The sequence below is a fragment of the Salvelinus alpinus genome, chromosome 1, assembly GCF_045679555.1.
Source record: "Salvelinus alpinus chromosome 1, SLU_Salpinus.1, whole genome shotgun sequence".
Classification (NCBI taxonomy): Eukaryota; Metazoa; Chordata; class Actinopteri; order Salmoniformes; family Salmonidae; genus Salvelinus; species Salvelinus alpinus.
The window spans coordinates 45,450,802-45,476,083 of record NC_092086.1 but is presented as its reverse complement, the minus strand read 5'-3'; the positions used below and the strand labels follow the sequence as shown (position 1 = coordinate 45,476,083).

General features: G+C 41.0%; 3 protein-coding genes and 3 pseudogenes across 3 annotated transcripts; 4 read left to right on the top strand and 2 right to left on the bottom strand.

Moving 5' to 3' along the window:
• Window positions 1-5,452: 5,452 nt before the first annotated feature.
• Window positions 5,453-8,808, top strand: LOC139577715 (hemoglobin subunit beta-like; annotated as a pseudogene).
• Window positions 8,809-11,818: 3,010 nt separating this feature from the next.
• LOC139539450 (hemoglobin subunit alpha-1-like) lies at window positions 11,819-12,691 on the bottom strand. The gene is made up of 3 exons (XM_071342453.1): window positions 12,553-12,691; window positions 12,237-12,444; window positions 11,819-12,051 (listed from the first exon to the last, which is right to left on the bottom strand). Exons 1-3 carry the CDS (start codon window positions 12,645-12,647, stop codon window positions 11,923-11,925), a joined length of 432 nt encoding a protein of 143 aa, XP_071198554.1. The 5' UTR covers window positions 12,648-12,691; the 3' UTR covers window positions 11,819-11,922.
• Window positions 12,692-13,903: 1,212 nt separating this feature from the next.
• On the top strand, window positions 13,904-14,822 carry LOC139539392 (hemoglobin subunit beta-like). Its single transcript, XM_071342332.1, has 3 exons — window positions 13,904-14,037; window positions 14,273-14,495; window positions 14,591-14,822. The coding sequence occupies exons 1-3, from the start codon at window positions 13,946-13,948 to the stop codon at window positions 14,717-14,719; spliced, it is 444 nt and encodes a 147-aa protein (XP_071198433.1). The 5' UTR covers window positions 13,904-13,945; the 3' UTR covers window positions 14,720-14,822.
• A 1,958-nt stretch (window positions 14,823-16,780) lies between these two features.
• On the bottom strand, window positions 16,781-20,757 carry LOC139539511 (hemoglobin embryonic subunit alpha-like; annotated as a pseudogene).
• LOC139539236 (hemoglobin subunit beta-like) lies at window positions 19,376-20,859 on the top strand (annotated as a pseudogene).
• Window positions 20,860-24,041: 3,182 nt separating this feature from the next.
• Window positions 24,042-24,899, top strand: LOC139539344 (hemoglobin embryonic subunit alpha-like). Its single transcript, XM_071342192.1, has 3 exons — window positions 24,042-24,178; window positions 24,283-24,490; window positions 24,671-24,899. Exons 1-3 carry the CDS (start codon window positions 24,045-24,047, stop codon window positions 24,797-24,799), a joined length of 471 nt encoding a protein of 156 aa, XP_071198293.1. The 5' UTR covers window positions 24,042-24,044; the 3' UTR covers window positions 24,800-24,899.
• The last annotated feature ends 383 nt before the right edge of the window (window positions 24,900-25,282 follow it).

Genomic DNA, 25,282 nt, shown 5'->3' with positions numbered 1-25,282 from the left:
GATTTGGCATGTGTCCTCAGATCTTCAAAAGGTTCTACATCTGCACCATCAAGAGCACCCTGATGGGTTGCATCACTGCCTGGTACGGCAACTGCTCGGCCTCCGACCGCAAGGCACTACAGAGGGTAATGCGTACGGCCCAGTACATCACCAGGGCCAAGCTTCCTGCCATCCAGTACCTTTATACCAGGCAGTGTCAGAGGAAGGCCCTAAAAATTGTCAAAGACTCCAGACACCCTAGTCATAGACTGTTCTCTCTGCTACCGCATGACAAGCGGTACCGGTGCGCCAAGTCTAGGTCCAAGAGGCTTCTAAACAGCTTTTACCCCCAAGGCATAAGACTCCTGAACCGGTGCCCCCGCACATTGACTCTGTACCGGTACCCCCTGTATATAGCCTCGCTTTTGTTATTTACTGCTGCTCTTTAATTATTTGTTACTTTTATTTCTTACTTTTTTTAGGTATTTTCTTAAACTGCATTGTTGGTAAGTAAGCATTCACTGTAAGGTCTACACCTGTTGTATTCGGCGTATGTGACAAATACAATTAGATTTGATTTGAAGTCACTTTGATTGACAGTTACATAGCATTACTAAATATGTTGTAATGAGACACTGAATATCCTTTCTTAGTTTTTGTAACTTTAACATTATTTACCTCAGAACCCACTGCAGTAGTGACCCGTCATTCAGGGCAGGTGGGGTAGAGCCACACCTGTTTTACGCCACACATTTTTAGCAAAAAGATATACACTATCGGCCTCCACAATCCCCCAACCTCAACTAAATTGAGATCGTTTGGGATGAGTCGGACCGCAAAGTGAAGGAAAGGCAGTCAACGAGTGCTCAGAATGTGGGAACTCCTTCAAGACTGTTGGAAAAGCATTCCAGGTGAAGCTGGTTGAAAGAATGCCAAGAGTGTGCAAAGCTGTCATCAAGGCAAAGAGTGGCTATTTGAAAAATCTCAAATATAAAATATATTTGGATTTGTATAACACTTTTTTGGTTACTACATGATTCCATATGTGTTATTTCATAGTTTTGATGTCTTCACTATTATTCTACAATGTAGAAAACAGTAAAAATTTAAGAAAAATCATTGAATGAGTAGGTGTTTTCTTAAACTTTTGACCGGTAGCGTATATATATATTTTTGGGCTTGCCTGTTTTGTCTTATTTTGGCATTAATACGTGTAACATATCAGTTTGCAAACAATGTAAAAAAAAATATATATAATTGAGTTAATAAAGCTGCATACAAACATGGTCTCTTTTTTGTTTTCTTGAGTAAGGCAGCTTCAAAATGCAGGTGTTTCAGCCTAGCTCAGTGGTTTCTGTGGTGGTGGGGCAAGCCAGCAGAAAATACGGAGCATTGCGCTGTGATTGGCTCAGTGTTCTGTCACTCATGGGGACACTACTTCTCCACCAAGTCTAAGGGTAGAGCTAGAAAATTCTAGCCCCTTGGGTGCTGCCGTAGAGTTACATTAGAAGTGCCCATCCAAGAAGGCTCAAGCTCATTGGCCACAGATAAAATGACGTCAAATCAAGTTATATGTACAGTAGCTTTCATTGGACTGATCATGTCAACATCATACTTTCAAAGTCTTAGCTAGAGGTCATCATCATGAATCAAGTCAACAAATCCTTTTTAATCCTTGTCATATGAAGAGAAATAATGAAGAGAAATTGTAGATAAAACGAATCAGTGCTCATGGCCATTGGACTTAAACATTACACAACAAGTTGGAAATCGCAAATTCAACAATCAGTGGTTTGGAAGGAATCGGTGACAGTGGCTAACTGCAAGCATTGCAAAGCAATCACTAGCCTGCTATTCAGTGGAGTGGCTGAGTGGTCCCAAATCTGGGATTAAGGGGCTCTTTTCTAAGTTTAAAATTATAAACATTCAACATTGGCCATGCTGTCAATGAAGCATGATTTGTGCCGCGCTCAAAACAACTGTTAATTCGGAACTGCGAAAACTTGATTTCAATGAGTTCAAGACAACCGGGTAGTCTGGAATAAACAAGCTCCTACTGGGAAAATGAGTTTTGAACTGTCATCCAACTTGGAATTGTAAATCCGGCCTCTTTCTAGAGCTACAACCTGAAGATCAATGAAGTCATCATGATTCAACCTTGTTTTTATCCGAGTTCCCAGTTGTTTTGAAAGCACCATAAATCCAGAGAATGACAGACTTTGATGACAAAATTTGCCCACAAAGGACTGCCGCGCCACCTTCCTGTTCAAGTGAGCATAGCACAACAAGGTGAGTCCAAAAATGAATTGTATGCTGCTGCATAAATTATTTAATATGCCAGGGAGATATGTATACTGTAGCTAAGAAAGTAATACTAAGGTACGTTGTGTAGTAAGATGTTAGTAGCCCATGTGCATCACCCAAATAATTTGGTCTATGTACCCCTCTTAATTTTGCCTACTGTTCTGACTTGCTGGTGCACATGTAGCCTATAACCTGTTTTAGAACAATGTAATCATCGAATATTGTAAGAGCTTTCATTGTCTGCTTATATGCCCCCTTTATTTATCCTATGGTTCTGACTTGTTGTACAGGGAGAACACTGTAAGAACGGCCCATGTTCTGAATTCTGTCTCTGTACATTTCAAAATTGCTAAACAAATATTTATATTGACTACGTCCATCCTAGCTCGCTCATTAATGTCTTAATCGAAATCACGGATTGCCTCTTATCCGCTTCTCAACCCATTATGCCATAGTTTGTACATTTCAATTGTCATTAAAAAACACATTTGTTTATTAAACAAGTCACTCATATCAGCTATGTTTTTTTAAGGCAGTAAATGAGGCTGATTGAACTGTTTCGCTGGCAGACAAGGCTCCGCTGATAGCCAGGTGTAGCATGATTAAGATGTTGGGATTGCTGTTGGGACAGCTTTATGTAGGCCCTAACAGTTTGTCACCGTTATAGTGCAATTAATGTATTGTTTAGTGTTATGTTGTGTAGTGGCTTTGCTTGCATCCCACTTCTCTTTTGCCCCACCAAGAGTTACATGCTAAAATCGGCACTGACCCTATGTCATTTTACTTACGCTTACGTGTCCCACGTAGCCAGGTGTCCTGGCAATCTGACTACTTCACTGTCAGTTTCCTGGCCTCTCTCCTCCTCACCAGTGTCATGATCAAAGATATTATCAAGAGCCTCACATACAGTATATTGTTTGGTCATTGTGCTGGCAAAGAATGAATTGTGAGCAAGGCCTCAAAAAAGCTTTATATACCAGAGCTGCTAGAAAAGTTCTATATATTATTGAAACAATGTTGCGATTGTTTGTGAGAATACCAACAGGTGTGGTTCCCATGGGGGAAAGGTTATATTGGGGAAAAGTTCCCGGTGTCGGTTGCCATGGAAGCCAAGATGGGGAGTGAGGTGTGTGTGTGTGTGTGTGTGTGTGTGTGTGTGTGTGTGTGTGTGTGTGTGTGTGTGTGTGTGTGTGTGTGTGTGTGTGTGTGTGTGTGTGTGTGTGTGTGTGTGTGTGTGTGTGTGTGTGTGTGTGTGTGCGTGCGTGCGTGCGTGCGTGCGTGCGTGCGTGCGTGCGTGCGTGCGTGTACGTGTACATGTGTGTGTGTGTGTGTGTGTGCTCAAACACACATGCATGTGAGGGTCTGGGAGAGGAAGTGTGTCCATCTGATGAATGGGCATGTGCCTGAACTCAATTGTATACACTAATTGTAATTGATTCCATATGTGTTATTTCGTAGTTTTGATGTCTTCACTATTATCTTATAATGTAGAAAATAGTAAAAATAACAAAAATCCTTGAATGAGTAGGTGTGTCCAAACTTTTGAGCAATATTAGAGCAATTCATTCCAAGTCCACATGACTAATAACAATAACCCAATGGAAAATTACATCCCATAGATTTCAATATGATAACTTGAGGTTAATTTATTGTATTTACAAAACACTTTTCATGTCCTTCTTTTTTAAATGTTGAAGTGCTGGTTTTTGTTCAATAGTCTAGGTAACCATGCTGCTGGTAGCCTGTGTGATGAATTGATCCTTCACTTGATTGCAACTTGTGCATATGAACATCTTTGAGACAAGTCCGACGGCTCTATTGAACAAGGACAACCATAAATACTAGAGTGATTGTGTGATCTGCAATCAGCTGAACACAAAGGCCACAACAATTGCTACAAAACACGACTCCATTCATTTTTAGATCAGACAGCAGGCTCAATCAACCAATGACATCATTGGTTGAACTCTCCCAGGTGCAAAAATGAAATAAATACAGCTATAGCGCATAATTATTTCTGACACACCCTCTCATCACTCATTATTATGTAGTTTCCCTTAATTAAGAACATACATTGTAGATGAATAATATTACATTGTATTGTATTGTATTGTATTGTATTACACACTCTAAACTTATTCCACGGATCCCTTGGCCAAAATTAGTTTAATCTGTTGTTAGAAATACTCATTTGGAGATATGTCTGCGGATCCCCGCAGTACCTCTATGGACCACACTGGTTTGGTTTGATCCTCTGTTCCATATCCGGCCTACCGAAGCTCCACGACATGAACGTGAGCTCTCATACTGTACTTTCTCTGAGTTTTCTGGTGTGCCCATGGAGAATGATAGAGGCCTCTAGTGGCCAAAAGGACGTGTTAGCATGGGCAGAGCCATTGAGGGCTTCCACCATGCTTCTGCCATTTTAAAGTAGGCCTAGTCAAAGTAGTCAACTGGGTGGGGATTCCTATGGGCTGTAGCCTCAATGGCGCTGCTGTCACAGACGCTAAAATGGCACAGATATAAAAATGAGTCCTCTATCTATATCTATGAGTGTGCCTCTTTGATAACTCCAAGGTATGCTTAGGTGTCTCTTATATGAAAGGTTGAGAGTGCCCTCTGCTGGAGATTTGATTGAGGGGGGAAATTATCCAGGAATTTCTTCCAATAAAAAGAATGCGCCACAAAGTGCCAGATAGTAACAGCAGAGGGCGCTACTAGATTTGTAATAGGAAGACCTAATTTCGCCTTGATGCGTGGCTGTATTGTACACATTTTTGACCATATTACAACTGTACTAATATGGAACTCATTAGGCATATGAGAAACATGAAACGTGTCATATTGGCTATTGAGGATCATTATTGTGCAGAATACAACAGGTGTTAACTACCGAGAAATGCTTACTTACGAGCCCTTTCCCAACAATGCAGAGTAAGTAAGAAAAATGGGTGCCAATCATTTGGTCAAAAGTAAACCTTTCCATTCACATTATATTATCTCAGTAAAATCTGTAACGCTTGACTTTACAGCCTACTAACATGACCCCACCCATCGCTGTCTTTAGGGAGGAGTGTACTTAAAAAACGCTGCTCAAACAAAGCATAAGTGCATAGGATTCCTTAACCTCCATTAAGAACCCTGTCAAAGCAACCTCATAGCCAGCAACATGGTTGAGTGGACAGACTTTGAGCGCGCCACAATCCAAAGCATCTTCTCTAAAATGGACTAAGATGACGTGGGCCCCGCGGCTCTTTCCAGGTAGGCTACCTTTTATACCCTATTTGATGTCAGCGTTATGGTGCCTTAAACACTGTTGCCTACAAATTATTGGAATTAGTCATGTTGTTAACGCTGTTCAAGACGGGTAATTATTTGGCATTTGCGCGTAATTTACCGCAATGGACATCTCCAAACCACAAAATCATTTATTTCTGTGCGTTAAGTTTATGCATATATCACATTTGTGTAATTCTTGGCTGTTTATTATTTCTACAGGTGTCTGGTCATGTACCCTTGGACCCAGAGGTATTTCGGTAACTTCGGAAACCTGTACAACGCCACTGTCACGGCTGTTGAAAGGAGAGGACCAAGGTGCAGCGTAGTGAGCGTACATTTTCTTTTATTAATCAAAATGATGCAGAACAAAACAATAAACACTACAAAAACAAACCGTGAAGCTGAAAGGCTATGTGCCCTAAACAAAGTCAACTTCCCACAAAGACAGGTGGAAAAAAGGGCTACCTAAGTATGGTTCTCAATCAGAGACAACAATAGACAGCTGCCTCTGATTGAGAACCACACCCGGCCAAACACAAAGAAATAGAAAACATAGAACATAGAATACCCACCCCAACTCACGCCCTGACCAAACCAAAATAGAGACATAAAAAGGATCTCTAAGGCCAGGGCGTGACAGTACCCCCCCCCCCAAAGGTGCGGACTCCGACCGCAAAACCTAAACCTATAGGGGAGGGTCTGGGTGGGCATCTATCCGCGGTGGTGGCTCAGGTGCGGGACGCAGACCCCGCTCCACCACTGGCTCACCCCACTTTGTTGGCACCTCTGGTGCGGGGACCCTCGTCGACGACCCCGGACTGGGGACCCTCGTAGTGGGCCCCTGACTGTGCACCCTCGCTGCGGGCCCCGGACTGGAGGCCGTCGCTGAAGACTCCGGACTGGAGGCCGTCGCTGGAGGTTCCGGACTGGAGGCCGTCGCTGGAGGCTCCGGACTGGAGAACGTCGCTGGAGGCTCCGGACTGGAGAACGTCGCTGGAGGCTCCGGACTGGAGGCCATCGCTGGAGGCTCCGGACTGGAGAACGTCGCTGGAGGCTCCGGATTGGAGGCCGTCGCTGGAGGCTCCGGACTGGAGAATGTCGCTGGAGGCTCCGGACTGGAGAACGTCGCTGGAGGCTCCGGACTGGAGACCTTCGCTGGAGGCATCGGACTGGGGACCTTCGCTGGAGGCTCCGGACTGGAGGCCTTCATTGGAGGTTTCGTGCCATGACTCCTCACTGGAGGCTTCGTGCCATGGATCATCACTGGAGGCTTCTTGCCATGGATCATCACTGGAGGCTTCGTGCCATGGATCATCACTGGAGGCTTTGTGCCATGGATCATCACTGGAGGCTTCGTGCCATGGATCATCACCGGAGGCTTCGTGCCATGGATCATCACTGGAGGCTTCTTGCCATGGATCATCACTGGATGCTTCGTGCCATGGATCATCACTGGAGGCTTTTTGCCCTGGATCATCACTGGAGGCTTCGTGCCCTGGATCATCACTGGAGGCTTTTTGCCATGGATCATCACTGGAGGCTTCGTGCCATGGATCATCACTGGAGGCTTCGTGCCATGGAACATCACTGGAGGGAGGAGACATATGGGCAGTCTGGTACTTTGAGCTGCCACAGGGCTCACCAGGCTGGGGAGACATACAGGAGGATTATTTCTAGGTGCAGGCACAGGACTCACCAGGCTGGAGAGACATACAGGAGGCTTTGTCCTTGGCAGAGGCACCGGATACACTGGGCCGTGGAGGTGCAATGGAGGTCTCGAGCTAGGAGCTTGCACAACTCGTCCTGGCTGGATGGTTATTTTCGCCCTGCAGATGCTGGGCGCAGGCACAGGACGCACTGGGCTGTGCAGACGCACCGGAGACACAGTGTGCAGAGCCGGCTCAGGATATCCTGGGCCGAGGAGACGCACTGGAGGTCTGGAGAGCAGGGCTGGCACAACCCTTCCTGGCTGGATGCTCACCCTAGCCTGGCAGATGCGGGGAGCTGGAATGTAGCGCACCGGGCTATGCACGCGCACTGGAGACACCGTGCGCTCCACCGCATATCACGGTGCCTGACCAGTACGACGCTCGCCACGGTAAGCACGGGGAGTTGGCTCAGGTCTCCAACCTGACTCAGCCACACTCCCCGTGTTCCCCCCACAAAAAAAATTTTTTTTTGGAGCTGCCTCTCGGGCTTCCTTGCCTGCCGAGTCCCTTCGTAAAGCTGCCGCTCTGCTCTTGCTGCCTCCAGTTCCTCCCGTGGACGGTGATACTCCCCAGCATTTCTCCAGGGTCCCTTACCGTCCAGGATCTCCTCCCAAGTCCATGAATCCTGGACACGCTGCTCCTCCTTAACACGCTGCTTGGTCCGTTGTTGGTGGTAAGTTCTGTCACGGACGTCTGAAGAAGAGGACCAAGGTGCAGCGTGGTGAGCGTACATTTTATTTTATTAATCAAAATGACGCAGAACAAAACAATAAACACTACAAAAACAAACCGTGAAGCTGAAAGGCTATGTGCCCTAAACAAAGTCAACTTCCCACAAAGACAGGTGGAAAAAAGGGCTACCTAAGTATGGTTCTCAATCAGAGACATCGATAGACAGCTGCCTCTGATTGAGAACCACACCCAGCCAAACACAAAGAAATAGAAAACATAGAACATAGAATACCCACCCCAACTCACGCCCTGACCAAACCAAAATAGAGACATAAAAGGGTCTCTAAGGTCAGGGCTTGACAGCCACTGCCATCCAGGGAAACCCAATGGTCGCTGCTCACGGAAAGACCGTCCTGCGCGGACTGGACCGGGCTGTCAAGAACCTGGATGACATCAAGGCCACCTACGCGGAGCTGAGCGTGCTGCACTCCGAGAAACTACACGTGGATCCAGACAACTTCCGGGTAAATGAGTTATCCTTTTCTAATTCACAAGGTCACATTATATTTGCCTATCTATTAAAGTAGTGTGGCAGAATGTGTTTTCTTACATGTCCATGGCTCCTTTCTTTTGCAGCTGCTGGCTGACTGCCTTACTATTGTTGTTGCTGCGAGAATGGGTGCTGACTTCACCGCTGATGTCCAGGGCGCTTTCCAGAAGTACCTGGCCGTCGTGGTGAGCTCCCTGGGCAGACAGTACCACTAGAGCCCCTCCACTCAGAGACGGACGACCACCAGAGTACCAACAAGCGCTGATCATTTGTTTAGAGGCACATGTTGTTCCTTCTACTAAAGCAAATAAAATCTTCCGCAAATGAATATTTTTTATCTGTGCCTTTTTTTTCTTGCATGAACATCAATATGGTGGCACATGTGCATTATGAACTAAGTGTGTAAATATTTCCACCTTGTTAATCAGATATTGATAATGTGCAATATATACAAATATTTAGCAAATAACTCAAATATTTTCCAATTAACCACACTGACATGTTACATTAGCTGTGCGTGAACTAACCAATGCAACTAATAAATACTACCTTGTGTTTAATGGTGCAGAATTGATACAATGCGTTTAAATGACATCAGGACTGCAATGATTAATTCCTGATTAAACACACAATCATTTTATTCATAAAAGTTCAAGTGAACTTTTCATAACAGATCTGGTATTCAATGTTAGGTTTGTTAGGTTCGTGTATTAGTGTGGCAAGAAATTGTTGAGTGATCGAGAGTTTAAACCTAGACTCCCTAGTTGCTGCTGTTGAAGTCGGAAGTTTACATACACTTATGTTGGAGTCATTAAAACTCGTTTTTCAACCACTCCACAATTATCTTGTTAACAAACTATAGTTTTGGCAAGTCGGTTAGGACATCTACTTTGTGCATGACAAGAGTAATTTTTCCAACAATTGTTTACAGACAGATTAGTTCACGTATAATTCACTGTATCACAATTCCAGTGGGTCAGAAGTTCACATACACTAAGTTGACTGTGTCTTTAAACAGCTTGGAAAATTCCGGAAAATTATGTCATGGCTTTAGAAGCTTCTGATAGGCTAATTGACATAATTTGAGTCAATAGGAGGTGTACCTGTGGATGTATTTCAAGGCCTACCTTCAAACTTAGTGCCTCCTTACTTGACATCATGGGAAAATCGAAAGAAATCAGCCAAGACCTCAGAAATAAAATTGTAGACCTCCACAAGTCTGGTTCATCCTTGGGAGCAATTTCCAAATACCTGAATGTACCACGTTCATCTGTACAAACAATAGTACGCAAGTATAAACACCATGGGACCATGCAGCCGTCATACCGCTCAGGAAGGAGACGCATTCTGTCTCCTAGAGATGAACGTACATTGGTGCGAAAAGTGAAAATCAATCCAAGAACAACAGCAAAGGACCTTGTGAAGATGCTGGAGGAAACAGGTACAAAAGTATCTATATCCACAGTAAAACGAGTCCTATATCGACATAACCTGAAAGGCTGCTCAGGAAGGAAGAAGCCACTGCTCCAAAACCGCCATAAAAAAGCCAGACTACAGTGTGCAACTGCACATGGAGACAAAGATTGTACTTTTGGGAGAAATGTCCTCTGGTCTGATGAAACAAAAATAGAACTGTTTGGCCATAATGACCATCGTTATGTTTGGAGGAAAAAGGGGGATGCTTGCAAGCCGAAGAACACCATCCCAACCGTGAAGGACGGGGGTGGCAGCATCATGTTGTGGGGGTGCTTTGCTGCAGGAGGGACTGGTGCACTTCATAAAATAGATGGCATCATGAGGAAGGAACATTATGTGGATATATTGAAGCAACATCTCAAGACATCAGTCAGGAAGTTAAAGCTTGGTCACAAATGGGTCTTCCAAATTGACAATGACCCCAAGCATACTTCCAAAGTTGTGGCAAAATGGCTTAAGGACAACAAAGTCAAGGTATTGGAGAGGCCATCACAAAGCCCTGACCTCAATCTTATAGAAAATTTGTGGGCAGAACTGAAAAAGCATGTGCAGGCAAGGAGGCCTATAAACCTGACTCAGTTACACCAGCTCTGTCAGGAGGAATGGGCCAAAATTCACCCAACTTATTGTGGGAAGCTTGTGGAAGGCTACCCAAAACGTTTGACCCAAGTTAAAAAATTTAAAGGCAATGCTACCAAATACTAATTGAGTGTATGTAAACTTCTGACCCACTGGGAATGTGATGAAATAAATAAAAGCTGAAATAAATAATTCTCTCTACAATTATTCTGACATTAAACATTCTTAAAATTAAGTAGTGATCCTAACTGACCTAAAACGGAATTTTTACTTGGATTAAATGTCAGGAATTGTGAAAAACTGAGTTTAAATGTATTTGTCTAAGGTGTATGTAAACTTCCGACTTCAACTGTACATCGATTTTGGGAATTAATTATATATACCCATTGATTCTTAAAGAATATAACTTGTAAATGCCTCATGAGCTCAGTTCAACTGTCGTACCCCATCAGAACCCAAAATATAAGCTTGTTTTATTCTTTTACTCTGTTTGCAAACAAATTAAATGTAAACAGACACTGTATCGCCTCAAAACATGGTTACAACTATAATGTTGATATCATGGATAGTCAGTCCTTGCATCCATAGCTCTGTCTACGATTTTGAGAGTGGTCACATATTTCCATGCCCATCCCTCAGATTTTTACCAAAACAGACCATGAATACTTTGTTATTGTTTCAATGAACGATTCTATCTTTAACCAGATCAACATGAGATACATTTTTATTTATTAATAACAATAAATCAGTTTGTCAAAAGAACCCTATAAAATACAAAATACATTTATCAGAGGCACCTCCTGTCCTTGACAACTTTGAGATTAGGAAATTGTATTAATAAATACTATCAATCCATTCATGATATTTACATATTCCTTAATTAGCCTAATTATCTAATATATATTACTTTGTTATATCAAATCGTTTTTTCCATTTTGTTTATTTGGTCCTATGTCAAATAGTTTGTTCAATCTTGTTTATCAATAGCAAGTTCTAAGCAAGCCATTTGATTGATCTATTAGGCTACTATTTCAACTTTGTTCCCCTTCTCTGATTTAGTTTTTAAAAAACGTTTTAAACATTGACTGCTGACTTCTCTAAGGACCGCTTTTTGTGGAAATGTTTTGCATATAGTCTCCATTTTCTTTATGAATACCTTTTGCCTTTCGATGTCTTTCAGACTTGCAAACAGCAACTTTTTTAATCATATCAGGTCTTGTGCTCTACAAAACAACTCATTAAAACCCAAAGCAAAGACCAAAAAACGTAATTATGCGCGTTTGAACATTTAATTATATTTTAGAACAGTACAGAGCTGAGCACAGTGCTGATCAATGCTGCAATCTGTCTGGTCTGATGCCTTCTGTCCACATCTTATCGGTACTTCTCAGACAGAGCCCGGCCCACCGCGGCCAGGAACTTGTCCATGGACACATGAGCTTCGGGGGTGAAATCATTGGGGAACAAGATAGCCAGCACCACCAAGATGTTGTGGGACAGGATCTACAGGACGAAAGAAATGAACATTAGTACACTACATGTTTTATAGGCTATTTTATTTAATAAGCTATGTTGTCCATTTTACTGTAAAGAGTACCCGATATATTTTAAATGCATTTTAACTATACATTTTCATTTGGTGTCAACGGTAAACAAATGATTATAAATAATGCTGTGAATGTCCTGACCTTGAAGTTAGCGGGATCGACACGCAGCTTGAAAGCATGCAGCTCGCTGAGGGCGAGGAGACCTGCGTTGATGTCGTCGATGCTGGCCACGGCTAAACTGATGCCTCCCATGATGATCCCACCGTGCTTCCTGACTGGGGCAGAGCCGGGGCTCAGGTCCTTCCAGTGGGAGAAGTAGGTCTTGGTCTGGGGGTACACAACCAGCGTCCTGCACCGGAAGAAAAAAACATGTCAAGAAAGATGGAACGCTAACACCAAACAGTCTACATTTTTACGTCAAAAACAGCTATAAGATTAGCAGCACGACAGCCATTACCTAGACAGAGCATCGCAGCCGATGTCCTCAGCCTTGCCGGCCACCTTGGCCCAAAAGGCCTTGACCATTTTCTTGTCCTTAGCGGTGAGACTCATGGTTGTCGTTAAAGACGATGCTGGAGTAGAAGTTCAGTGATGAGCTCTTACAAACGGAGGCTTTTTATATTAGCCGCGAGCCCCACCCAATGCAGACCCACCTCCGAGATTAACAAGATACAACATGCCTTTTGTTAATGTTCAATAGGCACAACCCTTCACAAGTTATTACATTTCTTTGCTTATTTTACTCGACAAAAACACAAGTTGGTACAATCCTCCATACACGACTTACAAAGACATTGTTAGCACCTTCTGAGCAGCACACAATATCAAACATAAAACACACAGGGTAGAGATGGATAAAACAAATAAAAAAATACATGATTATGACAGTCATTGAAGTCTACGAAGTTATTTAGTATTAGAGATGTGTTGAGAGGTTTTTAATGCTGGTAGTTTTCACAAGGGAGTCAGTCATTTCCATATTTTATTTCAGTACAAAATAATTAATTAATTAATTAATTTATCACTCTGGCTTTATGGTATTTACCCAATAAAGAGAAAAGTCTAATTGTATTGTCAATCGCTAAATTGCCTGTATCATAAGTAAGAAATAGAAGCCTGTATTCAGAAATATGGAAAAGTTGACAGTAGAGATGCATTACACCAAAATAGATTGGAATAGTGTAACTATAAAAATAAATATTCAATGGGTTCGCCCTTACTAGCACAGAATGAACATAGAGGTGAAATATCAATTCATTTGTTTAGAAATGTATTACAAGGATAAAAATGATGTAATATCTTAGTAGGCTATTTAATATATCTTAGTAATATATTAATATCGTAGTTATATCTTACTAATATCTGACTATAGGCATACACAGAGATAGTTGAAAAATGTTTCTCAGACAAAGTAATTGAATCCCCAACAAGTGTAATTAATGTGCAATAGGCCTAAACCTTCAGATATTAGGCATATTACACATGTATTTGCATGTGTTGAGAATTGTATATTTCCCCACTATTTTGGGGTTATTTTTGTTAATATTTCTAATAATGTTAATGTAATAATTGGTATGTAACCTAATACTTAAATTAATGATTTCGTAATGGATTTTAGGACAATGTATTATTGTCAAATTGCTTTAAAACATATATGGTAAACAGTAAACCTTCACATTATTATCTCAGTAAAATCTGTGACTTTTGGCTTATACAGCCTCCTACCATGACCCCACCCATCGCTGTATTTAGGGAGGAGCGTTCCGATCCTTTTAAAAACGCTGCTCAAACGAAGACCAAGTGTATATGATTCGTTAGCCTCTGTGAAAGAAACTTCAACAGCCAGCAACATGGTTCAGTGGACAGACTTTGAGCGCGGCACCATTCAGAGCGTCTTCGAGAAGATGGACTACGATGACGTAGGGCCCGCGGCTCTTTCCAGGTAGTGCGTTTAAAACTGTGGTCTACAAATTATTGGAATTAGTCATGTTATTATATTGTTATTATATTATTATGCGCTTGTTATTATGATTTTAAAGACGAAGTCGTATTTGAGACATGCGTGTAATTTACGCGTAATTGACATCTCCAAATGACACATTAATTGATTTCCGTAAGATATGTGTGTATGCTGATATCACGTTTGTGTAATTCTTAACTGTTTATTATTTCTACAGGTGTCTGGTTGTGTACCCCTGGACCCAGAGGTATTTCGGTAACTTTGGAAACCTGTACAACGCCGCTGCCATCCAGGGAAACCCAATGGTCGCTGCTCACGGAAAGACCGTCCTGCACGGACTGGACCGGGCTGTCAAGAACATGGATGACATCAAGGCCACCTACGCAGAGCTGAGCGTGCTGCACTCCGAGAAACTACACGTGGATCCAGACAACTTCCGGGTAAATTGAAATGTTCTACTTCACACAAGGTACTGCCTATCTATGGTGTGGCAGAATGCGTTTTCTTACATGTCCATGGCTCCTTTCTTTTGCAGCTGCTGGCTGACTGCCTTACTATTGTTGTTGCTGCGAGAATGGGTGCTGCCTTCACCGCTGATGTCCAGGGCGCTTTCCAGAAGTTCCTGGCCGTCGTGGTGAGCTCCCTGGGCAGACAGTACCACTAGAGCCCCTCCACTCAGAGACGGACGACCATCAGAGGACCAACAAGCGCTGATCATTTGTTTAGAGGTTCCTTCTACTAAAGCAAATAAAATCAGCAAAATAATATTTTTTATCTGTGCCTTTTTTTTCTTGCATGAACATCAATACGGTGGCACATATAGAAGACAAATAGGCCTAATATGGTAATATGATAGGCTGTGGCTGTGAATATCGCAAAAACCTTGTTAACCAGATATGGATAATGTGCAATATATACAAATATTTGGCAAATAACAACAAATATTTGTTTTGCAATTAACAACACTGACATGTTACATTAGCTGTGCGTGAGCGAACCATATAATGAAGACAAACGTGTGTCCAGAGATGCAGCATTGATACATTGAGTCAAATAAGAGCAGAGCTGCAATGATAAATTCCTGTTTAATTACACACAATCGTCATTCATAAAGGTTCAACAGAACTTTTCATAACAGATCTGTTATTCAATGTTTGGTTGATGTCTTAGTGTGGCAAGGAATTGTTGAATGGTCGAGAGTTTAACCAGATCAAAATGACATACATTTTCATGTATGAATAATAATACATCAATTGGTCAATAGAACCCTATAAAGTACAAAATACATTTGTCAGAGGCACCTCCTGTCATGGCCAGCTGTGGAACCATGATAACCTTACATAAAGTGTTCAGATAGGAATCTATGAAAGTCATTAGATTACAGATTATTAAATCAATGAATTAATCAACCAATAATCTTAAGAAATTCAACAAGATATACTGTATGTGTATTTCATTTTACATCATGTATAAATGCAACATGTAACTTTTCACATTTTATGAAAACTAAACCCCATTGGTTTATAAAAATGCATTAACAATATGTTACAATTACAGCATGATCAGCAAAACCACTAGGTTATACTGTATACGTTTTTATGTGTATAGGAAATGTGTTTAGGACAGTTTTATGTGTATAGGAAATGTGTTTAGGACAGTTTTATGTGTATAGGAAATGTAATTAATAAATAATATCAATCAATTCATTATATATATATCAGTCTACTATATATATATATATAGTTTATATATATATGAGTCCTTAATTAGCCAAATTATCTAAGATATATTATTTTTGTATGTCAAATTGTTTTTGTTTATGTGGTCCTATGTCAAATAGTTTGTTCAATATTGTTTATTAGTAGCAAGTTCTAAGCAAGCCATTTGATTAATCTATAAGCTACTATTTCAACTTTGTTCCCCTTCTCGATTTTTTTTATTTTACTTTTTAAACTTTTACTGCTAACTTCTCATTAATAGTAGACTGATGAATCAATTAATTAATCAACCAATATTTCTAAGAAATTTAACAAGATATACTGTGCATTTCATTTTAAAGTGTAACATTTGACATTTAACTGTTGACATTTTATGGAAACTGAACCACATTGGTTAATAAAAATAAATTAATAATATGTTACAAATATAGCATGATCAGCCAATCAAAATCATTAGGTTATGTTTTACATTTTAGTTTTATAGATAATATCTGATTATAATCTATCCATAATGTTTACAAATAATATATTGGTAATCTATCAAATCCTTTCCCGATGTTGTTTAGAAGCGTTTCGCTACACCCGAAATAACATCTGCTAAACATGTTTATGTGACAAATAACATTTGATTTGATTTGTTTGTATGTCAAATTGTTTGTTCAACCTTGATTTTCAATAGCAAGTTCGAGGAGGGCTATTTGATTCATCTATAGGCTACTGTCGGTATTTGTACTTTGAGTTCCCTTTTATATTTGTACTTTGAGTTCCCTTTTATATTTTTAGACTACTTACGAAACCTTTACTGCAAACTTCTTAGAGGACTGCTCATGGACATGCGGCAATGTTTTGCATTGTCTCAGTTTTCTTTATGAATACGTTTTTGCATTTCGTCAAGATTTTGAGAAATAGTTATTTCAGCCTTAAAAATAGGAACGTATTTCATCATATCAAGTCCAGACGCCACAACACGACTCATTAAAAAGCAAAGTAAAGACCAGATAACGTGGTTATGTGCGTTGGAACATTTATTCATAATTTAGAACAAGACAGAGCATTTAGCACATGCTGCCATATGTCTGGTCTGATGATGCCCCACAGTTTATCTGTACTTTTCGGCCAGAGCCAGGGCCAGGGTGGCCAGGAACTTGTCCACGAACCTCTGGAGTGAAGTCAGCGGGGAACAAAATGGCCAGCATCACCAATATGTTATGGGACAGGATCTACAAGAGGAAATAAATGGAAATGTAAGTCGCTCTGGATAAGAGCGTCTGCTAAATGACTTAAATGTAAATGAGTTCGTATGCATCTTTAATGTAGGGTATGTTAGCCTACGTTGTCTCTTTTACTGTAAAACGTAGCCTACTGAAATGTAAATAAATATTATACTGTCCTCACCTTGAAGTTGGCTGGATCTATACGCAGCTGGAAGGCGTGCAGCTCGCTGAGGTTGAGGAGACCTGTGGTGAGGTCGTTGATCTTGGCCACGGCTTCACCAACGCCTCCCATGATAGTCTTACCATGCTTCCTGACCGGGGAAGAACCGGGGCTCAGGTCCGGCCAGTGGGAGAAGTATGTCTTGGTCTGGGGGTACACCACCAGCATTCTGCACGGGAGGAAAAATACATGTCAAGATTTAAGGCTAGCTAACACCAAATTGTATATTCTAAAACAACAATATAGCAGTTGGATAATTCCTTTACCTAGAAAGAGCATCGCATCCGACGTCCTCAGCCTTGCCGGACAACTTGGCCCAGAAGGCCCTGACCAATGCCTTGTCCTTAGCGGTGAGACTGACTCATTATTGTTGTCTTTAGAGAGGATACTGAAAAAAAGTTCAGCGATGAGCTGTTACAAACGAACGCTTTTATATTAAACAAGCCGCATGGCACACCCCAGACCCACCTACGAGATACGTGCCAACTAGAACGTATTCCATTTTTTGTTGAAATTGGAGTATTGCATAGATAAGAAGTTGAAACACAAATGACTCGTTTTTAAACGTAAGGTTTAACATGTTCAAGACACTTACACATTGAGATGTACGGGGATGGGCCTCGTTTCCCAGGTGCGATGTAATTTAAGCATTACGATGATCCTACCAGATGCATCCTTATTTACGAGCCAACTTTATAACAGTTTGTTGTTTCCCAAACAAGCACAAAGAGAGAATGTTCGCTAAGTGCGTCGATACTGATATAATCCAAAGAAAAGCAGCGCTGCTCTCAGATCAGCTTTCTCTCACCTTAACATAAGAATTATTCCACAATAATACTGACGACGGATCAGCACCTAGAGAGAAATTGCCACCTATGGCTGCAAACACACATCATGAAACACATTGAGACAAAAATGACCTAGTTGCAAAATATAACTCAATTGACTGAACGTGAAATAGATTTCAATATGATTTAAATAGCCTACATAGGCCCATGTAGCCTATGTATCTTTCAATGCAGTCATCTCGGTTTTATCCTTCACTTGTTTGTAACAATTGCAAATATTTTGGCAACTTCGTATTTTTGGTCGACTTCGTTCTGCAGTTATCGGCAGTCACAGTCAGACAGATAGCCTAAACATATTGATTCTATGTTTAACGGAGATCTGGAAATAAACTGACCCGGAAGTGCAAAAAAGTATCTGGATCACTCGTAGATATGCTGTTTTCAAGAGCCACGTTACTAACGAAACACCTCGGCTATTAAATATACATCGTAAGAAGGTTCTAACGATGATCTTAACGCTAAGAAGGCTCTGTGAAACAAGAAACTGCTTAGTCAAATATCTTGTTTTGGTATTCGTAGATTGGGTGAAAAAAAAGAAAATACTATAATTTGACCCATTTACTTGGATAACATAATAGTTATCGAATATGAGTTCATCAGTTTTTTTGGCTCAAAAGTAGTAGCCTAAGTGAACCAATATAAAAGGAAGTATCTAAAAACAATATCTGGAAAGATACCGTACAGTATCCATTAATGTGTTTTCTAAATTATTAAATTACTTTTCTAACCTCGTCGTTAGGTCGTAAATAAAGTAAAACATAGGTTGGGGAGATGAGGTTAGGAGGCTCATGACTTTGCTGATCTTGAATAACCTACATCAAGATAACTCAATACACGTATTATTTTAGTTACAATCTATAGAATGGCGTTTGCGTAAAAGTACATGAATGGAGAGAACCTAATTGAATTTAAAATATACTTTGCGACGTATTAAGTATAATTAGTCAAATAATAATAATATTTTTTTACCGATGCTGTAGTTATTTATTTGGCCATAATTGGGGACAGGCTTATGTGGCCAATGTATGACAGAGGTTTCATTTGGTATATGTCTTATTTATTTGATGCGTAATTATCGTAAACAATGGGTAATAATTGGAATAATAATTCTGTATGATTTTATATGAGCGAGACTGATTTAGATTGACTAAAGTGAATAAATTGATTTCTAATCCTGACCCCGCAATTAATTACTATCAAAAAATGATTTACTTATCAGTTAATACCATTTTGCCCAATACATTCAACGTATGGAGATTGTTGTTGGCAAGAAAAGGGTGTTTATAATGGCTTATCAGAACAAGGCAACTAATTGGAGCTTGGCAAGATAAACCAGCCCAACCTCACGTTCAATTCGCGCATATATTGGATAAACAGCCCTTTAGCTCGGTCCCTTTCAAGAAAGTCAACTTTTTTCTTTCTACCACATTCTTGCTGTCTACCACATTTTGCAGTGACTGGTGGTAACTTCCAATCCTTGTTATAGTAATTCACGAAGCTTGCACTGAATAATATAAAACTACTGTTATCTACAGGCTGTATCACATCCCGCGGTGATTGGGAGTCCCATAGGGCTCAATTGGCCCAACATCGTCCGGGTTTGGCCGGGGTAGGCCGTCATTGTAAATAAGAATTTGTTCTTAACTGACTTGCCTAGTTAAATAAAGGTTAAAAAACCGTCTTGATGGTGCTTTTATAAGGTACTAATAAAAGAGACACATATTGCCGGTGTGAAACTTTTCCATAAGTCGACCTCAGTTGCCGTTTGGGCATTTGGCAGAACTATGATTATATGGTGTTGGTTGATAAGACCTGCTGGCTGGCAAGGAATGACAGATTACCATTAACGTTTTGCGAACCTTTGATGTCGTTTTTGGCATGAATCCTCCAAGTTTGATTCGTCCACTGGGTCGGAGGGATTCAATAGAAATGAAAACGCCACAGTGCCGAACACTGACAGATCTTCTCACAGATCAGAGGACACACAACAAATTCAACATGGTTGACTGCACAGTTGAAAAGCGGAAGCTCATCATAGAGACCTGGGGAAAAATCTACGTCAAAGTGGTCGGACCCCTTGCTTTGAGAAGGTCGGCTTATAACAATGCAAGGAATTCAAATATATTGATAAAATATCCTTTGACTGTTCTAGTCTTGTTTTAGATGTGTGCGCAATTCTATGGATTCATTGAATTAAATGGATTAATTTATATGATGTATCTCATAATGTAATGTGTATTTTTCAGGTGTCTTATTGTATATCCATGGACTCAGAGGTACTTTGAAACTTTGGGGGCTTAAACAGCGCAGCGGCTATCATAGGCAATAAAAAAGTTGCCAAGCATGGCATCACTGTGCTGAACCGCATCGAGCGAGCTGTGTAGAATATGGATGACATCAATAACACCTACGCCGAGCTGAGCGTTCTGCACTCGGAGAAACTTAATGTGTATCCCGACAACTTCAGGGTATGAATACTAATGGCGTGCCTAAAACAAATTAACAATACGTTTTATCGCATTGATTTACATCCAAGAGAATACTGCTGTTGCAAATAAATGACTAACGTTTCAATCGTTTCCTTCTCCCAGCTGCTGGGCGACTGCTTCACCATTGTTCTGGCCTCCCAGATGGGGCGCGCCTTCACGCCAGACGTCCAAGCGGCCTGGCAGAAGTTCCTGACCGTGGTCGTCTCTGCGCTGGGCAGACAGTACCACTAGAGACATGTTCTATTGTGGAATACACATATATATTTTATTATAGAAGACATTTTGTATGAATAATAAAATATATTGTTAAGCACACGTCCATGCTCTTCACTTTACTCTGTTTGAGGGGGCAGTAAAACAGGAGCCATTAGAAAATGTAGCCAAGCCTACTTTAACTCTTATGCCGTTGGCCTAAGTGAGATTGAGAAACATCTCTTTGACGCTCGGTCTCGAGAGAGAGTATATTTGGTAAAATATCACATGCAGCAACGAATTGTTATCAACGGAATAATCAATATATTCATCAGTATTATGTTATTATTGTAATTATATCAAAACATTCCTTGTTTTCTAATACACTATCGTAGGAAAAGTAAGGTAGTCTATCAGAAAATATGTTGCCCAGGTTAACTTTTATTTGCCTCATGTAGACGGAATTTGCATAAACAGTATCAGTCAAAAGTTTGTACACACCTACTCATTCAAGGGTTTTTCTTTATTTGTACTATTTTCTACATCAAAACTATGCAATAACACACATGGAATCATGTAGTAACAAAAGTGTTAAGCAAATCCAAATATATTTTAGATTCTTCAAAGAGCCACCGTTTGCCTTGATGACAGGTTTCAACACTCTTGGCATTCTCTCAACCAGCTTCACCTGGAATGCTTTTCCAACAGTCTTGAAGGAGTTCTCACATATGCTGGCTGCCTTTCCTTCACTCTGCGATCCAACTCATCCCAAACCATCTCAATTGGTTTGAGGTTGGGTGATTGTGGAGATCAGGTCATCTGATGCAGCACTCCATCACTCTCCTTCTTGGTCAAATAGCCCTTACACAGCCTGGAGGTGTGTTGAGTCATTGTACTGTTGAAAAACAAATGATAGTCCCACTAAGCGCAAACCAGATGGGATGGAGTATCGCTGCAGACTGCTGTGGTAGCAGTGTGCCTTGAATTCTAAATAAATCACTGACAGTGTTACCAGCAAAGCACCATCACACCTCCTCCTCCATACTTCACTTTGGGAACCACACGTCTCACAAAGACATGGCGGTTGGAACCAAAAATCTCACATTTTGACTCATCAGACCAAAGGACAGAGTTCCATGGTCTAATGTCCATTGCTCGTGTTTCTTGGCCCAATCATCATCTTCTTATTGGTGTCCTTAAGTAGTGGTTTCCTTGCAGCAATTCAACCATGAAGGCCTGATTCACGCAGTGATGTCGGAACAGTTGACGTTGAGATGGCTGTTGATTTGTTTAACACTTTTTTGGTTACTACATGATTCCATTCGTGTTATTTCATAGTTTTGATGACTTCACTATTATTCTACAACTGTCACGCCCTGATCTGTCTCACCTGTTCTTGTGATTGTCTCCACCCCTCTCCAGGTGTCGCTTATTTCCCCCAGTGTATTTATCTTTGGGTTTCCTGTCTCGCTGTGCCAGTTAGTCTTGTATGTTTTCAAGTCAACCAGCGTGTTTTTTCCGTGCTCCTGTTTTCTATTCTCTTTTTCTAGTCTGCCCGGTTTTGACCCTTGCCTGTTTTTCTGGACTCCGTTCCCGCCAGACTGACTCTTCTGCCTGCCCTGACATCGCGCCTGTCGGCCACTCTTTACCTCTTGGACTCAGAATCTGTTTTTGACCTTTTGCCTGTCCATGACCATTCTCTTGCCTACTCCTTTTGGATATAAATAAACTACAAAGACTCTAACCATCTGCCTCCTGTGTCTCGCCTTGTGCCCTTATAACAACGTAAAAAAAAATAGTAAAAAATAAAGAAAAACCCTGGAATGAGTAGGTGTGTCCAAACTTTTTACTGGTACTGTAGCTCAACGTTGGCATTCGAAATGGGTTTGAAGAGCAACGTGCTTAATGTTCGGAAAAGCACCCGAATTACGCAACGGCATTACTTAAACAAGACGACCCAAGAGGACTTTAACATTATTATAACATCATTACAACACATTAGGAAGTGTGTAGCGTTATCATTAGGCATGGTGCTGGATCCAAGCAAATCCTATAAGTAGGCCTATATTACAATGTTTTCAATAAAAATGCAGATATAGGCTATTTTACTTGTTGCATTTGGTGACGAAATAGGCTAATCGCGTTATGCTACGGGATAGGAAATAAAAAGGGTAAAAAATATTGTGAACATGATAATCATTGGCTCACCTTTCCTCATTATCTCTCTGGTCGAAAGAAGTGGAGGTGCCGAGGTTAGAGTAGCCTTCACAGTAGTTTCACCAGCGCCACCCTTTGAAAAGCAAGTGAGATATACTTCAATTATACATGTATCATGCAAGGTGTATTAGCTTACCAAAACAATCAATATTCTTCTTGACAAAACGTATTACTCCGATTTTGTCCACGCACCTAACAAATGGCGACATGCTCTTTATAAGCTGCTACTACGACATCAGGCTAGATATTGGTGAACAAAGCCTATTCCGGATATACCCTCATGCAAAGCACACACATATGCATTTACCTATTTTTAGCGAAATCTGAGTGACATCGCACGACGTGGTAAAGACTATAGAGATTCAGCAGCATGTGACTTGAACGACAGACCTGGCCTAACCGTAACTACTGACCTACTGAGAAAATGTAAATCAACTTTCAACACACCTTACCAGAAGGGGTGCGGTGTCATTGTTGCCTTGCTGTTGCAGAGATAAGAAAGCAATCTTGGCACTCAACCTTTGCCAACGAGATGTCCATTATCATTTGTTTGGTACCACCCGTGACAAAACAGGGTCAGATTAATGAAGAAGTACCTTCTGTACATTTTTGGTCATTGGAGTAGGCCTATTTACTGAATTAATGAATTAATGATTACATAAACGAAGGAATCAATGAATGAGTCAATAAAACAAATGCACGCCTAAAAAGCCAAAATAATAGCAATCAGACATATTCCAAATACCATTCCTTGTGTATAAAACGTCCAGCTGACAGTGTTCATTATATTATAAGAAGTATAAAAGACATTGTTGCATCATGCATAATATAGCCTTTAGATTCATGACCATTTGAAACATGATTCTTCCGGTTTTCAGCACTGTCGTCATGACACTTACACATACGGTATATCCGTGCGTAAAGGCTCACATTTGTGATTGATCATAATGAAATAGCAATATATTGATGGTATATAACTAATGGTTATCACCAAACTCTACATTGTGTACATCCAATGACTTCCAGTTGAAGGTGGAGCTAAGCCAAAGAGATCTTTAGAGACGATATAAATACTCCCAGTGTCCACTCGTATGGCACCAGCAGTATCTTGTGTCATAGAATCCGCTAGAATGAGTCTCACAGCCAAGGACAAACAGATCGTGACAGCCTTTTTTGGAAAGGTGGCTGGCAAAGCAGAGGACATTGGAAATGAGGCTCTCTCTAGGTAACGAAATCTTTATATATTGAACAGATTGTTTTGTAACAGAGTTATGCGGTGCATTTACGCACGTTAAATCATAATCCATAATCACATGTTTTTATTTCCAGGACCCTGGTGGTGTACCCCCAGACCAAGACCTACTTCTCCCACTGGAAGGACCTGAGCCCCGGCTCTGCTCCCGTCAAGAAGCACGGTCTGACCGTCATGGGAGGCGTCCTAGATGCCGTGACCAAGATCGACGACCTGGCCGGTGGTCTTCTGAACCTCAGCGAGCTGCACGCCTTCACGCTGCGTGTGGATCCCGCCAACTTCAAGGTGACTAAATAACTTACTGAATCAATAAAACGATTCACCCTTTCTCAAAATATCACAGCGGCAACCGTGTCCAAATTTGAGTCCTATGTATGTATTTTGTGAAGGTTCCAAGTGAATCTTCAGAAACACTATCTTTCGCATATGGACATAATAATAACTCTATTCCCTCTACATCTACAGATCATCAACCACAACATTCTGGTGGTGCTGGCCATGATGTTCCCTGACGACTTTACCCCTGAGGTGCACGTGTCTGTGGACAAGTTCCTCGCCAAGTTGGCCCTGGCGCTTTCCGAGAAGTACCGTTAAAAGGCGAGAAGATAAATCCTCTCGGTTTTCTGTGTTGATCATAAATTTGCACATGTTGTCTGATATGAATCCTGGAATAAAAATACCGCCATCAACTGTTTATCTTGATCGTTTTTATTTAATAAAGCGAAAGCGGATTTTTCAATGTTAACAATTGTGTGGCGAAAACAGCCAGGCTTAGCATTATGCATCAATTAAACATGACACAAAGGAACAGGGTTGGAGAGCCCTGTTATAACATGCATCTTCCAATTGCAACGTCTGCTTATGCCCACACATGTTGTCTCAAGAACATTTTATATTTGTAATAACCTCAAACACCAAGTTAGGCATAACTAATTTCAATATAGGCCATCATCACTGTCAATCGTGAATGATAGTTATTAATGTTTTACCGGCAAAACTGCGTCTGTATTCCAATAATTTGATAGATCTTAATCAGTTTCATGGGAATAGTCTATGCATTTCGATCTTGTTGAATGA